This window comes from Bos mutus, chromosome 29 (genome assembly GCF_027580195.1).
Source record: "Bos mutus isolate GX-2022 chromosome 29, NWIPB_WYAK_1.1, whole genome shotgun sequence".
Classification (NCBI taxonomy): Eukaryota; Metazoa; Chordata; class Mammalia; order Artiodactyla; family Bovidae; genus Bos; species Bos mutus.
Genome location: NC_091645.1, coordinates 28,952,017 through 28,965,292, shown reverse-complemented (window position 1 = coordinate 28,965,292; position 13,276 = coordinate 28,952,017). Strand labels below are relative to the sequence as shown.

The following is a 13,276-nucleotide window of genomic DNA, read 5'->3' as shown; positions in this document are numbered from 1 at the left end:
GAAGAATAAATAGAATCCTATTCGCTTGTTTTCACAGAAAGAAACACTGGAACGATGCTCAAGACAGTGGTGACCCATAGAAGGCAAATCTGGGGAAAGGAGGTGGACAAAGCTGTGGATGCGAGTGAGATGCCATAATGGCTGTTACATCTTTTTCGTCATTTTGATTTCTGCAAAGTGTGAAAACAGTACCCATTCAGAAAACCAAATTATGTTTAAAATTAAACAATACAGTGACTTTAAGAACTGCCTTGCTGTCTCTTATACCTTTATTTTGTACTCTGATGCATACACACACACACACACACAGTTAAACAAGGTAATCTAGCACCAATTTAATCATTATACACACAAACAGAAACACCTGGGTATACAATCAGGTAAGCATGGGCTTATACTTCCTTGCTTCTCAGAAAAGAAATGCAAAAGGTTAAAGCCTGGAAAGAAAATTCATGAGTCACGTATTTTAGCTGACTATCTTTGGGTCCTACTTCTTTTGGTTATTATATTTTGCATCTCAACACAGAGAGGAAGGAAATCAGCTACTGGAGCAGCATCAATTCCCTCAGACTTGGAGTGAATTGCTTCTCTCTTCAAACAGGTGACCCTAGAACTCAATTTCCCAACAGTGGCCTCTCTAAGTAAAGACAAAGGAATGAAAACAAATAAGGAGGTTCCATGGTCAAAAGGAGATGCTGAGCTCCCACACACATTTATGGACATTTTCTCACTCATTTGAAACAGTGGACCGCGTCCAAGGTTGCTTCATTTCCTCCCACCCTGCAACTCTCGTCCTTCCGATCCCAGACATAGTAAAAAAACAACACAAAAAGGTTATTAACAGTTACCGTGCCTTATACTATGTACCAGACACTTCACATACAGAAAATGCTCTCATTTATTTTTCAAGTGGGGTAAGTAACATCATTCCAGTTTTACAGGAGCAAAAATAGATTCTGAGACGTTAAACGATGTGCCCAGGGTCCCGGTGCCTTTAAATGACAGTCTTTCTGCTCCTGAAATCCAAGGTCTTTGCAATGTCATTTCCCTACTGTAAGAAACTGGCTCAGTGGATGAGCCTTTTTGCCGTGTCATATTACTATTGTTTGTTAAGATTCTTAAAAAAACAAACAAAACTCCAAAATCCAAAAAAGGACATTTTCAAAGACACACAAAAGTTAAAAAAAAAAAAAAAAGAGAGAGAATGTATAATACACCTCCCCCGTAACCATCATCCGATTTCAACAATCATCACCAATGGCCAATCCTGCTCAACCTAAACTCCCCTCACCACAGCCCTAGCCCCCTTCACTGAAATTTTTCTGAGCATCATATCATCCAGATACTTCAACAGTTTCCTAAAAGATAAAGACTCCTGCTGACATATAAAAACGTCTGCAATACCACTATCACAACTTAAAAAATGCAATACCAATTCCTTAGTAGCAAGTACTCAGTGTTCATATTTCCCCAAATGCGTGTGTGTGTGTTTCTTACATATCTCCTATTGGATTGGTTTTCAAGATGCAGCCCATGGATACCGTGGATCCCTAAGATTCCTTAAGAGGTCTGCAAAGTCAAAATTATTTTCATAACAATATGAAAGCAATACTTGCCTTTTAAAATTATGCTGATATTTGCACTGATGGTACAAAAGCAATGTGCTTCCCTTGCGGCTCAACTGGTAAAGAATCCACCTGGAAGGCAGGAGATTTAGGTTTGATCCCTGGGCTGGGAAGATCCCCTGGATAAGGGAAATAGCCACTCCAGTATTCTGGCCTGGAGAATTCCATGGACTCTATAGTCCATGGGGTCGCACAGAGTCAGACACGACTGAGTGACTTTCACTTTCACAAAAGCAATGAAAGGAAGAACTGCTGGTGTCTTGGTGTGACTCGGGACTCAGGGAACCCAGCTTGCCAGTCATCACAGTGTTCTTCACCACCAAAGACTACAGTAGAGAAGAATGCCAGTTTCACTTGAGAACGCCCTTAATAAAGCAGTGAACATAATCAGTTGTATTAAACGCGGACCCTTGAGTACACGTCCTCCTAATACTCCGTGTAAAGAACAGGAAGTACACAAGAAGCACTTCTGCAGACTGGAGTCTGATGTGGGTCTTGAGGCAAAACATCGGTGACTATTTTGAGTTTTAAGCTGAACTAGGTGAACTAGATTTTGTCATCAAATCTCATTTTTAATTAAAAGAATGACTGGCAGACAAATCATGATTATTCAGATTTGAGTATTCTGACCATTTTTGCAAAAATAAATGAAGTGAGCCTGTCATTTCGAGGAGAAACAACCCAATGATTGCTGCCATTGCTGCCAAAGATAAAAGCTGAGCTTTCCAGCAAGAATCAGGTTTCTAGAAAATGTTTACCTGCCACCATGAGCATGACAGCTTCCAAATACCTTTGTGATACGACTGGCAGTGATTTTAAAGGATGCATTTTTTTTTTTGTATGTTATAATGAAATGGGTCAAATTCTAGAATAAGAAGATTCTTCTAAATGCAAGATGGATCATGGAGCTTAACACATCAGAGTAAGGGAAGTTCAGATTCTATATCGCCACTGACATGGCTATAATCTGACTTTCAGGTTCCTTATGGCTATTAATCTCCAGGAAGCCATCACTTACAAAATTTTGGTGTAGTATCAACAATGAATATCTACAGTTATCCAAAAAGAGTTTAAAATACTTTCCTCTTTTCCAAGTGTGTACCTGAGACCTCACTTTTTTCGCACAGTTACACCAAAACCCCACAAACACACGGAACTGACTCCATTAAGCAGATGTGAGGGTCTGTTTTCTATTAGGCCAAACACTGAAGAGATTTGCAAAATGTGAAACAATACCACTCTTCTCACTGATTTATTATTCTTTTTCACTAATTTATTTTTGTTTTGAAAAATATAGTTGTGTTTCATAAACATGTTATTTATGTTAGCATATAATAGGTTTATTATTATTTTTAAGAGAATTTACTATTTTTTCAATTTCTCAGTTTTAATTTCTAATAGTGAATAGAGACATATATATTATAATTTATATATAATATAAAAGAGATATAACCCAGAGAAACAAAAGCTGTTTGAGATTCTCAGTAACTTTTAGGAGTATAACAGGGTCTTGAGACCCAAAAGTTTGATAATTGCTGTTTTGTTGGAACTGACAATTACACTTTGAGGTGAGTAATAAATCTCCATCCAGAGATAATCAGTGAGTCCAGTTTCTTACTTGGTTAGTATATACTGACACTGACTTTAAGTTCTCTCATTACTTTCAACGGTAACCAACCCAACTAACAAGGTCATGCTTTCTACTCTCCGGAGACCATTCCAACAGACAAGTGGGATGGCAGACAAGTCCATGCCTCCAAGTCTTCCTGGACTAATACAGCATTCTTTGTCCTCATGAGCTCTTTCTTTTCCCCCTAGAAAGACAACACTTTTATTGTTACCTATTTAATTTTTACTGGGAGCACAGTTGCTTTACTATGTTGTGTTAGTTTCCACTGTATAGTAAAGCCAAGCAGTTATATGTACACACATATCCCCTCTTTTGGGGGGACTTCCTTCCCATTTAGGGATTTCCAGGTGGCTCAGTCAGTCAAGAATCTGCCTGCGATGCAAGAGACCCAGGTTCCATCTCTGGGTTGGGACAATCCTCTGGAGAAGGAAATGGCAATCCACCCCAGTACTCTTGCCTGGAGAATCCCATGGACAGAGGAGCCTGGCAGGCCACAGTCTGTGGGGTCGCAAAGAGTGGGGCACGACTGAGCGACTAACCGTTCACTTCACTTAGGTCACCACAGAGCACTGAGTAGGGTTCTCTCAGCTACACAGTAGGTTCTCACTGACAACATTTTTACTGACTGGCTGACATACTTCTTTAATACTTTTCCCTTATATTTTGGGGCGATACAATTTTTCATTACTGTTTTATACAAGTTTGTATTTTTTTGAGCATTAAAAATTATGTATGCTTTCTTCTCTCTCAAGTGTACTTGTCAGGTATTAACACAGTCACTCTCACTTTCATTGACTAGTGTTTAAATCATAATTTTCTCATCCTTTTACCTTTAATGTCTCTATGGAGATATAGTTCACATAACATACAATTTACTTATTTGAAGTGCACAGCTGAGTGGTTATCTGCAGATCCACAAATATGTGCAACTGTCACCACAGTCTTTTTTTATTTTTTTTGGCCATATATCATGGGGCTTGTGGGATTTTCAGTTCCCCAATCAGGGACTGAACCCAGCTGCAGCAGTGAAAGCCCAAAATCCTAATCACCAGGCCACCAGGAAACTCCCTACCACAGTCAATTTTAGAAAATCTTCACCGTCTCAAGAAGAAAGCCTGTACCCTGGAACTCTCGCCTCCTGCCCACCAACTCCTGCTACTGCTAAACCACCAGTCCTAAACCACTACTAAGCTGCTTTCTGCTCCTATAGATTTCCCTAGTCTGGACACTTGATATGATTGGAATCTTCTAATACGTGGTCTTCTGTGACTGCCTTCCACTCAGCATAATATTTTAAAGGTTCATTCACATGGCACCATGTATCGGTAATTTGATTCCTTTTTACTAGCAAGTAAGATTCCACTGCGTGAGTGTCACCTTTTGTTCATTCGACAGCTGATGGACAGCTGCACTGTCTTCACCTTTTGTCCATAATGAACAATGCTATAAACATTTGTTTATAAGTTTTTGTATGGGCAGATGCTTTCATCTCTCTTGGGTGTGTAGATATGTGTGTGTATGCAAATGCAACCACTGGCTCACACAACAACTCTGTATTTATTTGAGAAATGGCCAGTTTCCCACCTTGTCTGTACAGTTTCACAATCCCAGCAATGAGGGTTCCAATTTCTCCACAGCCTTGCCAACACTTACTATCCGACTCTGATTCCAGCTATCCCAGGCATGAAGAGGTATCTGACACGGTATTTTTTTGGCTGCACTGGGTCTCCACTGAGGCGCACGGGGGCTTCTCTAGTTGGGGTGCAAGGGCTTAGCCGCCCCAAGGCACGTGGGATTTTAGTACCCTGACCAGGGATTGAACCCACGTCTCCTACATTGGAAGGTGGATTCTTAACCACCGGACCATATCACGGAAGCCCCTGACATGGTTTTTGATCTGTGTTTTTCCAATGACTAATGATGTCAAGCATCTTTTCATGTACTTATTGGCTATTTGTATATCTTCCTTGAAGAAATGTCTATTCAAATCCTCTGCCATTTAAAAACTGATTTTAAATGCCAGAGAGGGTGTGGAGAAAAGGGAGCCTTCCTACACTATTGGTAGAAATTTAAATTGGTACAGCCACTATGGAAAACAGTATGGAGGTTCCTTAAATAGAGTTACCATGTGATCCAGCAATCCTACTCCTGGGTATGTATCTGGAGAAAACTCTAATTCAAAAAATTAGACACACCTCTACATTCACAGTGGCACAATTTACAAGAGCCAAGACATGGAAGTCAACCTAAATGTCCACTGACAGATGAATGGGTAAAGAAGATACAGTACATACATACAATGGAATACTATCCAGCCATAACAAAGAATGAAATAATGTCATTTGCAGCAACATCCATGTAGAAATTATCATACTAAGTAAGTCAGACTTACTTAGACAAATATCATACGATAAAGACAAATATCATAGAGGAGAAAGACAAATATGATATGATAACACAGATGCAATCTAAAAAATTATACAAATGAATTTATTTATAAAACATAAACAGACTCACAGACATAGAAAACAAACTTACTGTTATGGGAGTTTGGCATTACCAGGTCCAAGTTACTACACATAAGACAGATAAACAAGGCCCTACTGCACAGTAGAAGGAACTATATTCAATATTCTTAAAATAAACTATAATGGAAAAAATATGAAAAAGAATATATGTACAACTGAATCATTTTGTTATACACCAGAAACTGTATAGAACACTGTAAATAAACTGTATTTAAAACAATTTTTTAAAAAAACTGGATTATTTGCATTGTTAAGTTCTCTATATATTCTGATACCACACTGTCACCAGACACATGAATTGTTTACATCGTCTCCCATTCTGGGGGCTGTCTTCTCACTTTCCGGATAATGTTTGGTAAGCCTAATAGCTTTCATAACTTTGACAAAGTGCAGTTTAACCTAATTTTTCTTTTGTTTCTTAGGCTTTTAGTGTCACAATTAAAAAACTACTGCCAGATCCAAGGTCATGAAGCTTTAAAATTATGCTTTCTTCTAAAAGTTTTCTATCTTTTAGCTCTTAACATTTAGGTCTTTAATCCACTGAGTTAATTTTTGTATACGGTATGAGGTAGAGGTATCAGGAACTCTTAAAAGTCTATTAATTTTTATACTGTTCTAGGTTAGTAACATTTTATCCCAATTAAGGACAATGAAATGAATAGAGGAAGTAACAGGCCCTAAGTTTATGAATGAGTCAGGAACTAGGAAGGAATTACTTTTAAACGCCTTTCAGGCTAACACCTGATGACACCTCTTTTCTACAGGCCCTCGGGCGTAGGGGCAAAAAGCAATGGCAATGACTGACTTTTAACGGAGTTAAGAGTTATATTTTTTTCAAAGGTGCACTTAATCTACTAAGCTTTAAAACATGCTTTGGCTACTCTATTATATCCAAATATATCTTAACTGAATCCTAATTCTTAAACATTTTTAAAACAAAGCAAGACAAGAAGGCCCTTATATCATTCAGGAACTGATTTCCAGCTCAATTTGACAAAACATGACTCTCTCTCTCTCTCTCTATGAATGAATGAATGAATGAATGAATGAATGACTGCCTTTAAAAGAAACATTAAAAACTGGCATGGCTTCATCCACAAAGTAAGAACTAACTTGAATCTTTCTGAGGTTCTCTAAAAGACATGGATGCTAGGGAACACAGCTTTTATAGTAGTGAGCATACTACTACTATAGAAAAAGTAAATTTAAAACAGCAATAATGGGACAGTGGCCTCACTTTGTATATATAAAGGCTTCAACAACAACATTATCATCATTGCCACTCCCATCCCCACACTGATATGGGGTTAAGGTAACTACCCTAATCAGGTCCATGGACAGACATTTTGGAGAAGAGCTAAATGTTACACAAATCTACAAACCAGAAACGAACATCCTGATTGCATTTAGCACGCGTGTCCTGTTTTAGGGAAGATCAAATACCAAGCATACAGAGTACTCACGGGAGACAGTTTCTGGATGAGGTCATGGGCAACATGGACGAGGTTCTTGTCTTCATGGAGACACTTCTGAAATTTTTTGCTCTCCTCATCTTCTAGAAGATCAAAATCTATGGCCGCATCCAGTAAGGCCTGAATCAGCCCCTTCCAGGATTTCAGGGCTGGGACCTGGGGCGCAACCGCAGCACTGATGCCTGTTCCAATCACCAGCACGAGCTCCCGAGGCTTCTTAGTTTTCAGGCTTGGGAGCAGCTTCCTGAAAGGGTCAAACAAATAAGATGCCTGGGAACACCCTGCAGACACGAGGCGCAGAGCAAAGCTATATTAAGCCACCGTTTCAGCTCCACTCTTGAAGCCGCAAAGGTGACAAGCACGGGTCTAACGCCTTTACAAAGCAGACTGAGCAAAAAGACCAGAGTACATGCCAGCGTTTGCTGAAAACCAGAGTAAAAATCCTACTGTGGGAATCCTAAAGAGCCTGATGAGACCAATCTTCTCTTTCGTAATCCTCACAACCTAAGAAAACCCACTAACATTAGGAAAAGGTCTGATTATCACAGCTCAGCAGAGTTCTGATAACTAAACTATATTTTAAATCAACATACATTTCAAAAAGACATGTTTGATTTGGACTCAAGAGAGAAAAGAACCCTCTCCAACATGAAATTCCTACCACTGAGAAATGTAAAACAGGAGACAAAAGAAAAGCCAATACAAACCTAAGCCCCAAATTTGAGAACGTTAAGATGAAAATGGGCATGACTAAAGTGAAGCATGAGACAGTCAAATATGGGAACAAATTTGCCTTTGGTTTTGTTCTAGACAACCTCAGGCAAAAAATGAAATAGTAGCAAACAGAATTCTGAAAACACAAGAGCCTTACAGACCTAAATAAAGAAATAACTATTCAACGGACGTGACGCAAGGTGGAAAACATTCCTTTCTTCCCGTGATAAGCACTGCGTTCAATCCTGACTTCTGTGTGAGACAGCAAGGGTGCGAGTTTTTGTGTTTTGTTTCTCCACGCCCCTTCATCCTGAAACTGTATTATTAATAAAACCTGTTTGAAATATGTTTATGCACTTTAGTTTTTGCTGATGGCATGTGTTTTCTTAAGAAATTACCCTTCTCAGCCTTTTGTCCAAATAATGAAATGAACAGAAAAAGGATCTGTATGCTGGCATTAACGCAAGAAAGGAGCAGGGCTTTTAGCCTTGAGAAACCTGGTTTTGAAACCTGGTTTTCTACCTCTAGAACTGCCTTCCCTACTCCCAACTTGATGAAAAACTTATCCAGCACCACACACAGTGGAGTCCTTGACTGCAAAAGCTTTGTCTGTTGGGGAAGACGGATAATGCAGGCTAGAAGCAAACAATGAAAAGTGCGCTTCGGTTCAAGGGGATCAAGGAAGTGAAGCAGACACAAACATATACTTAAGAAAATTTCTAGAAGGATTTACAAGAACTGTACAGAGTAGTTAACTCTGGGGATTGGGGAGAACAGGACTTTTGCTTTGAACTTGAATGTGCCGTACTATTTGAATTCTTTACCTCAGACATTACAGATTTGAGGTATGATTTTTCCATATTTAAGATTTCCGGTTACAAAGGGAAAATGTAACAGTTGTTTCATTTTCAGCTCTTCCTAAAACACTAAATAACAGTAATTTTAAAAGAAGGCATACGTTCATAAACAGTCAAATAGGAGAAGATAACGGAAATAGGAAAAGTAGACAAACTAGGTCAACAGAGCTTAGGAGCTGCCAAGAACCGAGCCCCTGGGTAGAAGCTTGGGCATTAGAAGCTTGGGGATGTTCGGGTAGAACATAAGAAGGCAGAGGGTCAATTCACTGCAAGGCTGTGTCAGATGCGGTCAGAACACTAGGAAGGGACGCCTATCTTCTAGGGAGGTTTGACCAGAGGCTTCTGCATCTGAGAACATACAGCCCAGCTTGGCGAGGTGCCTGTGTAAATTCTGTACAAGAAATATGAGATTTTCCCTTGCCCTCCCCTCCTAAAAGAAGACTCCCAGGCGTGGGCAGTCAACCTCAGACCTGTACCTCAACCCCACTGGGTCAGGAGACAGGAGGAGTCCCCTTTGGGGAAAAATGATCCACATGAGAGAAAAGACCCACAGAGGCCTGCCAGTGACCAAGCCCCTCACCACAGAGTCTCCAATTGGCTTTTTTTTTTTTCCCAATTGGCTTTTTAGTGTTTTCTCTTAAACAGGAGCAGAAAAATAAGGGTCGCCTTACCTTGAACAAACTCCCAGCATGTGAGTTACATCCAAACAAGCCAGCAGATAGAGAGGAACTTGGGGAAAACAAGGGAAAACACAGGAAAGAGAAGAAAAACTGAAAAGGAAACGGACATTCTCACAAAGGTTTTTTTAAAAAATGGCATCTGTGAAACAGAACAGGATGTTATAAAAAAGAAAAAAAAAAGTGGGCAAACAAAAAGGTTTCTTAGAAATTAAAACTATAACAGAAATAAAAATTCATAAGGTGGGAGATACAACTGAGAAAATCTTTGAGAAAGCAGACTGATGAAAACAAAAGTGACAGAAAACTATAAGAAAATTAGAGCCTTATCCAGAAGGTCCAGCGTCTAAATACCCAGAGTTCTATCAAGACAGAAAACAGAAAAGAACTGCAAAGGAAATCATCAAATAAGTAACACAGGAAAACGTTTCCAATGTGAAATCACCAGCAGTCTGCTTAATAGAGCTACCTGATATCCAGACTCACATGAAGATACAGTGCTGTTAAATTTCAGACTACTGAGGAAAAAAACAACCATCCTTATGAGCGTCTAATGAGAAAAGAAAAAGAGGTCATATGTTACAAAGGACTGGGAATTAGATCAGAGTGGCTATTTTGGCAGGAATACTTAGATGTTAGCAGAGGATGGACAACGATCTCACAACTCTAAGGAAAATGATTTTGTATCTCAAGTTTTCTACTCAGCCAGATCGTCAAATCAATGTGAAGAGTACAGTTAGACATTGTCAAATGTCTCCCCAAACTTTTTCCCTCTGAAGTCTTACTAAAGAAGCTGATGAGACATTTTTCAGCAAAATGAAGGTGTACGCTGAAAAGGACGATCCAGGAAACAGAGGATCCAACGCAGGAGAGACGTGAAAGGAATGCTCAGGGTGACGGGAAAGGAAATGGCAGAGAGCTGCAAGGCGGCAGGCCAGGAACCAACTGCCAGAGGGAAGAGTCCACAGAACCATGCTAAGCTAGCACGTCCCTGGCGTGGGCCAGTGGATTAGGAGATCTACTCTCTGTCACAGTCTGAGTTTCAATTAACAGGCTCAAAGAAAACAAAGCAAGCCAAAAAAACGGACACTCTTAACAAACAGGAAGAGAAAAACGGACAAGAAAAGTAATCATCACATATTACGCTCAGCTATGAACACTATTTATACAGTCATACGATGTAAATATCAAACCGAAAATTGTGATATAAAACATACGAGGACGTTGTGGGGAGAGTCTGTAATGTATGTGTGTGTTGTGGGGAGAGGCTTTGAGGGGGGTGTGTGTGTGTGTGTGCGTGTGTGTGTTGTGGGGAGAGGCTTTGGGGTGTGTGTGTGTGGGTGTGGGTGTGTGTGTGTTGGGAGCTATGAGGGGAGGATTCATGATAGCAAACCTAATCCTTACTTTCCACAATTTGAAATAGGTAAAACCAAAAACTAAAAAAAAAAAAAAACCAGCAGTAAACACAAGAGTACTAAAAATCTGGAAGCAAACATCAGAAGAAACAGACAAAGTTGAAAGTGATTAGCTCCAAGGAGGGCTGAGGCACTACAGCCCTTGAAGAACTGACTTAAAATCATATACGTTTCTGACCTTGATAAAAATAAAAATTAAATGCAAAATAAAAACAGTCTGACTTTTCCATGAAGGCCAGTGTTTTCTTTTTTTCTTTTTGAAGGCCAGTATTAATTAGTGAAGCCAACTGGGATGTAGGGCAAGTTTATTCTTTTTCATCAGCTACCACCAATGGTGATTTGCTCTGCTCCTCAGACTTCTTTCGCTTGTTTACCTGGGCTTCTTGGTGGGGGGTGCGCCATCACTGAAGAATCCCAAAATCTTGTCTATATCCGAGGCCTGGCTCCCTGTGGAAGCCATCCAGTTTCTAAAATAGATTAAACACCATGGACCACAATTAGATGTGTAAAGTACATTATTCAAAAGAGCACATGCATTAAATAGTTTTAATAAGCTATACATCCTGAAAGCGATTTAGAGGTATAACTGGCTTAACAGAAACTCATTAATCAATGAGTGTCCCAAACTTCTGGGATTAAATTCATCCAAAAGAAAGTGACCTTGAAATTAGGGTTTTGAAGCTCTGTACTGTTAGCTGACATACATAGCTAAACACATGTTCTGAAGGCTCCCCCTCCCTCCCCGACCCTGCTTCAAAAGCAAACAGAGCAGAACCAAACCGTCGCCAACTCATGCCAGTTGGCCACCACTTTGCGGAGCCAAGAAATACCTGCTATTCTACCTTGAGACAGGTCTGGGGAAGACTTACGGGAAAACCCATGGGTGACTGTGCTACACATCCCCATATTATTAATATCCTTTACTGTCACCTAAGGAAATCACTGGATCCAGAACAGGATAATCAATACTAATTTGCTGACTGCTGGACATTCCTTGTCTCTGAACAACTGGTTCCTCACGCCGGGGAAGCACGACTCTCAATCTAAGCATATGCTTACTCTCTTTCCTTAACAATGGTTCTATAAACATCTGTAATCTGGACAAAGTACACTCACATAAAAAATTGAGAAAGACGACTTGAGAAAGATCAAAGTAAAATATAGAGGGAAGTTATTTAATGTTTATTAAATCAAGTCCAATGATTAATTCAGCTACTAAATCAGAGTTTTAACAAACTCTGTAATAATGCTTATCACGTGCCAAACACGATTTACAAACATGAACTCATGTTATCCCCATTATCTTATGAAGTACTACTATCGCCCCATTTTAGTGATGGGAAAATTGAGGCACAGGAAGCTCAACATGTGCTTGTTCAGTCACTAAGTTGTGTCTGACTCTCGGTACCATAATTCAAACCAAGGCGGTCTGCCTCCCAAGTCCGCGCTCTTAGCTGCGCTATTATAATCTAAAAACATTGTCCAAGTATTATCTTCTCATCTCCCCCCACCCCATTTTTAATACGCAGTTCAAAACCATCAAAGAAGGGAGCTCCCACATTCTAGAAATCTAAAAACTAAATCCCACGTTCAGATTTAGTTGAAGTAATGGTGATGCCGAAGGCTATGGCAGCCCACTCCAGTACTCTTGCCTGGAAAATCCCATGGATGGAGGAGCCTGGTAGGCTACAGTCCATGGGGTCGCTAAGAGTCAGCCACGACTGAGTGACTTCACTTTCACTCTTCATTTTCATGCACTGGAAAAGGAAATGGCAACCGACTCCAGTGTTCTTGCCTGGAGAATCCCAGGGATGGGGGAGCCTGGTGGGCTGCCGTCTATGGGGTCGCACAGAGTCGGACACGACTGAGGCGACTTAGCAGCAGCAGCAGAGCTGCTACATGACTCGGTGCTCTGCTGATACAGTTAAAGCAGTCAGTTAAATTTAGGAGCTGAAGGAAATAATTTTTTTCTGGTGATAAGCATTACATATTACAAACCTCCCAGCAGTACCAACTAACCAGAACCCCAGATCAGTCCCATCATTTTCCCCTGGAAAATGTACTTGTTTTGCTGGATTCTCTTCTGACAGATGGTCAATTCTTGGTGTTGACACCTGAATACTAAGCTTTTCCATTTTTTTTCTTTATAGAGTCAACTATTCCAAAGGTCCCTTCCATATACATAATTTATGAGAATTAAATATGGCCAACAGCTCTTGACAAGTTGTTACTGGAATGTTCTGGGTCCTTTTACTTAGGAACTAAATGCAAAGTAATTCAATATGCCCATATTATATTTGATCACATACTCATTCTGTCTTCTAACATTTTTTCTTCAGTCTGAAAGATGTCTCATAT

General features: G+C 39.9%; 1 protein-coding gene across 2 annotated transcripts in view; it reads right to left on the bottom strand.

The window, feature by feature from the left end:
* Positions 1 to 13,276, bottom strand: part of FAM118B (family with sequence similarity 118 member B) — a 48,558-nt gene that overhangs the window by 12,842 nt on the left and 22,440 nt on the right. For both annotated transcript variants that reach the window (XM_005892271.2, XM_070365281.1), the window contains exons 2-3: positions 11,293 to 11,385; positions 7,247 to 7,499 (exon numbers count right to left, since the gene is read on the bottom strand). In XM_005892271.2, coding sequence (XP_005892333.1) covers positions 7,247 to 7,499; positions 11,293 to 11,378 — 339 coding nt within the window. In that variant the 5' untranslated portion in view covers positions 11,379 to 11,385. The remainder of the gene's footprint in view (positions 1 to 7,246; positions 7,500 to 11,292; positions 11,386 to 13,276) is intronic.